This window comes from Quercus suber, unplaced genomic scaffold (assembly GCF_002906115.3).
Source record: "Quercus suber isolate HL8 unplaced genomic scaffold, Cork oak 2.0 scaffold_145, whole genome shotgun sequence".
Classification (NCBI taxonomy): Eukaryota; Viridiplantae; Streptophyta; class Magnoliopsida; order Fagales; family Fagaceae; genus Quercus; species Quercus suber.
Genome location: NW_027069606.1, coordinates 258,061 through 263,137, shown reverse-complemented (window position 1 = coordinate 263,137; position 5,077 = coordinate 258,061). Strand labels below are relative to the sequence as shown.

General features: G+C 34.8%; 1 protein-coding gene across 1 annotated transcript in view; it reads right to left on the bottom strand.

Annotated features, from left to right (window-relative positions):
* Positions 1–359: 359 nt before the first annotated feature.
* The window catches only part of LOC112035845 (cytochrome P450 82C3-like), a 10,653-nt gene continuing 5,935 nt past the window's right edge, over positions 360–5,077 (bottom strand). The window contains 2 exon segments of the mRNA XM_065776944.1: positions 360–850; positions 853–939. Of these exon segments, the coding sequence (XP_065633016.1) occupies positions 360–850; positions 853–939 (578 nt within the window).

The following is a 5,077-nucleotide window of genomic DNA, read 5'->3' as shown; positions in this document are numbered from 1 at the left end:
TTAAACTTGTAATAGGTTGTAGCTAGCAAACAAATGCTCCACAAAATGAGATAAGATTCTAACTCTAGATCACATACTCTAATATCACAATAAATTATTGATTATTCAAAAAATTTAAATTGTTACGAAATAATGAACCTAATCATTTGAATAACATTCTAACTAATCTATTTTAACTTAAGAATAATATTTAAAACTTTGACAAAATAGTTTTAGCTAAAGAAAACAAATATATTTATAGTGATCTATATGGAGAAAACACCCAACTTTATAGTACAACTCATAAGATCAAAGTTTTTTGTTTATTATTTTCATATTGCATATGAATTGATACTGTTTATCATACAACATCATTCAAATTATGCATATGCTTGAGCCGCAAGACGAGGAGTAAGATTGAATTCTAATGGGGTGGCTTTTAGGTTGGTAAGCCCAATTTCGAAAGCATGCAACAAGGTAGCTAATGTGAGTTGTGTAACTTGTAGAGCAAATGAAATCCCAGGGCACATTCTTCTACCACTGCCAAATGGTATCAACTCAAAATGTTGGCCCTTAATATCAACATCCTTGTGAGTTGTAAGGAATCTTTCAGGTCGAAATTCAGGCGGATCCACCCACACATTTGGGTCTTGATGGAGTTTTGAAACATTAACAATGAGTCGTGTACCTGATGGGATGTTATAGCCAGCCAAATTACAGTCTTCCAAAGACTCATGTGGCACTAAGAGTGGCGCAGCAGGGTATAAACGCATTGTTTCTTTGAGGATAGGTTGGAGATACTCCAAATTTTTCACATCTGATTCCTTCACTTGCCTTTCTCTACCAACTTGGATATCTAATTCTTGTGATCTTTCTTTAGAGTTTCACGGTTATTGAGAAGTAAAGAGAGAGCCCAAATCAATGTTACTGTTGTGGTGTCTGTCGCTGCTAAGATTGGGCCTGCAAAAGTAATATAATTGGATTGTAGGGAATTAATTAAATAGCCTACAGAAGTAAAGAGAGAACCCAAATTTTTCAACGTTGATGCTGTAAAGTTAAAAGATAACTCAACTGAATTTCGCAGTAATAACAATTACTAAAAAAAATAATTCAAAAGTTTCAAAAACATGATCCCAACTCCACATCCACAAAGACAAGAGGGAATCAATTGTTCAATTTTATTTTTTAAGGATCCAAAATGTCGTCCTAACCTTCGACAATTTTGTCTTCTTGGGTTCTTTGGTGAATGATTTATTTAAAATGTTGATCTTGGACCCAAAGATTTTGAATGGACTCATCGATCATTTATCAAATAGCTAAGAAAAAGAGAAAAATCCAAAATTTGATTGTTTCTTTCAAATCTTGGACATCACATATGAGTGACCTCTTGGTCTTTCATAGGACTTTTTGGATATGTATTCAAAGTAGTACTACTTTTACACACACACACACACACACACAAAAAACTACATTGTCAATGCTATATATATATATACACACACATATATATATATATATATATTTAGATTGTCAATGCATATCTGATGTTAGAGATTGTTCACACTGTTGGGTGTACATCTGTGAGTGAAATCTCACATTGAATAAAGATAGAAGAATGAGTAGTTAATATAACATAATTAAGCACATTACCCATTGGGTGTAAGCCTTTTGGGTTAAAATGTGTTTCTAATTTATATTAATTACTTAAAGAAGCCTCACCAAGGTGTTTCTCTCCCCCCCCCCCCCCTCACACACACACACACACACACAATCATAATATATATATACCCGCATATACACAAATGTCCCAATCAAATCGAAAAACCCCCTCAACGCCTTTCGACATTGATCATTCGCTTCATTCTCATACTTGGTCGTAGCCCCAACAAATCGCATCCCTACAACCATCCTAGATACTATTTTTTTTTTTTTTTTTGGAGAAACTCCTAATACTATATTAGTGTTGTGTACCCAAACCATCTTTCCATTTCACAAATTCCTTGTTTTTCCTGCCCAATAGCTCAAATATCTCTTAAAGAATCATTTACCTTGCTCTCTCTAATGTGTTTGAGCATCTCAAGGCGGTGATTGAGAGGACTTCCAGCATGGCCATCTTTCTCATTTGGCGCCAATAGGGACCATAAGGGCTAAACCCAAACATGGCATAGTTGTAGCCAATAATTCTAGAGCTAGAGCTTTTGGACGGTTGGCAAAATTGTCATTAGTGGTAAAACATTCTTTAACTATCTCACAATTGCTTTACTACTAGAGTTCGATGCACACCTAACCAGATGGTGAAGATTGGTCCATTCTTGTCAGCCATGTTACCCAAGGGTAATATGGGTGGTTTGTACCCTCTAGTAGGTGGAGGTGGCCAATCAAAGGCCATGCACTGCTAGCTTCCGTGGAACTTTCCTTCTACTATCAGATTTTTGAACGCTTCTTGATATCCATAAGTATGAAAGAAAGAAGAGAGAATAGGAAAAGGTGAAAATGTTGGCTATAGAACTCATAGAAGATAGAAAGTTGTGAAGGAATGTTGTAAAGAAGGAAAAGCATATGTTTGCTATTATGGTCCCTTGGCTGCAGCAAAGGGGTTTTTATAACGTGGAATTTCTTATTTCTTTAGCATTTGTTTAGGTACCACCCAACCTCAGTAGAATTTAGTGTAATTGATATATACCATCACCATTTGAGTGAGGCTTAATTTATGCATTGTGTAAAGTTTACACACGCTAGTGTTTAGTTTATAAAACACTAATGTTTTACCTTAATTTATTATGACAAACTATAACTGAACGGCTTTAGACCCCTTAACCCAATCAAATTAACCTAGTAATTAGCCAAGTTGTTACTTAGTCAAATTATGTAATTCTAGGTTAAAACAATCAAAAATCATATCAATTATAAAGCAGCGGAAATATAAAGAACACAAAGATATGATCAGCCAAGAAAACCAAACCGTAAAAAACTTGGAGGATTTACCTAGCTATCCTCAAGGTAAACCTGAATCCACTATGAAATAATTGAAGTTCATACAAAAGACTTACAAGCTCCCCGCTTGACTTCCTAATGCTACCACCAGTAGAACTTACTACACGACCACGGGCAAGCTCCGAATCCACAGACTCTTTCTCTTAGATTCTCCACAAAATACAAGCACCCACGCTTGTTATTCTTTAAGCTCCCAATGGCAGCAACCGAGTTGTTCATCAAGTTTTTGAAGTAATCTCTACCTAGAAAACCTAAGCTTTGTGTAAAGGAAAACTCCTCTAGATCTCACAAGAGATTTACACAAAATAGAAAATATGGCAACAATACAACAAGAGCAACCTTAAAAATGTGGCTAGGGTTTTTCTTTATATACCTAGGGTAAAAATAGAAAACCCAAAACTTTTAATGAGCTAGGGCTAAGCTAGAATATTCTGCAGAAAACATTCTACCGAGATTCAATCGATCGAGTTTTTCTTTCGATCGATGAGCCAGGCCGAAATGCACCAATGCATCTGCAGCCTTCGATTCCAACTTTACATGAAAGACCCAACTTGAGCAAGCCTAAACAAGACTTAAACATATTGTTTTGATCATGGTTTGCCAACATTACACATTAGAGTTCTAAATACATAATTCCTAAATTTTTAGAACCTAACAATAACTCAAAAGTTAAAAACCTTCAACCAGGAATTTGAGAGTTAGAGTTAGGAAGTGGCTTGTTTAGCTGTGTGCAATAGCTCTAGCCCTCCAGCTACTGCTTAACCACTGAAGTTTTTTTTTTTTTTTTTGGTTGTTAATACCTATCCTACTAGCCAATATGATTGGAATAATTTGACGTATCAGGTCAATCAAACGATACAAAAACTCCCTTAATCATACCGAAAATACCAGTGTGTATCGCATTGTACTAGACATATCGGCGAAAATGGGCCATTTTGGATGGAAAGTGGAAATCGGTTAGTACTAAGAGTTTAAAAAAAGGTGATTATCTGTGCTCACATTGCCACCCTTGGCCGGTCTTTAACACTAAGTCTTCGATCTATACCCTACCTTGTCGCCTTCTTCTTCTTTCTTCTTTCTTCTTTCTGCTCTCTGCTTTGCTTTTTATTTTGTCCCCCGAACTATTCTTTTTATTTTTGTTCTTTTTGTTGCGTGGCTGCTTTTGTTTAATTAAATTAATGTGCTAGGCTGTGTCCTACTCATTCACATGTTAAATGATTAAATTTATTATTTTTCATAAAAATTTAAACTTTTGAGGTAATTGATAATCTATTGCATCTGAAATCATAGTAGGTGATCTGGAGTTAGAACCTTGCTTTCTCTTGGGGAAGTATTTGTTTGCTAGCTACAACTTGTTACAGGTTTATAATAAATCTGTTAATGAGTCAAACCATATATAGTATATGTTAAGCTTATAATTAAAAGCCCAAATCTCACTAGTAGTGTACAAAAGACTTCATCCCAATAATTGTAGTTTCTCAGCCATGATGTACCAAATTATTTTATATATAATAATAATATAAAACAACACAAACAAAAACGCTTTAATAGTTATTTTTTTATGACAGATGGCACACAATATTAAAACTTTTTGAGTAAGTCTAGTCTACAACTATATTCACAATTTTGTCACAATTTGTCTACAAAATAATTTGTGAGTGATGGAATTGTGGACTCACATAACATATTTTTTTACCACTACAACTCACCACGTAGGCAAGTTGTGACCAAAATTATGGAAATTGTTGAACTCTTCTTGATATCCATAAGTATAAAAATAAGAAGAGAAATAGGAAAAAGGCAAAAATGCTAGCGATAGAACTCATAGAAGATAGAAACTGTGAAGGAATATGAAATATTGTAATAAAAGGAAGAGCGTATGTGCAATTTATGGTCCCTTGATTGGCAAAGGGGTTTTTATAGGTGCAGTTTGGCCTCAACGTCTGCGTCTGGAGGCTGCGTTTCCCTCCTCTATTTTTTTTTTTTTCTCGGAAAGTGAACAGTAAAATCACATGATTTTACTTTACAGAGACAAAAAATACTGTTTATGCACTGTTTGGCACTGTTCACGCACTGAAAATATTAAATGGGTCCCATGGTATTA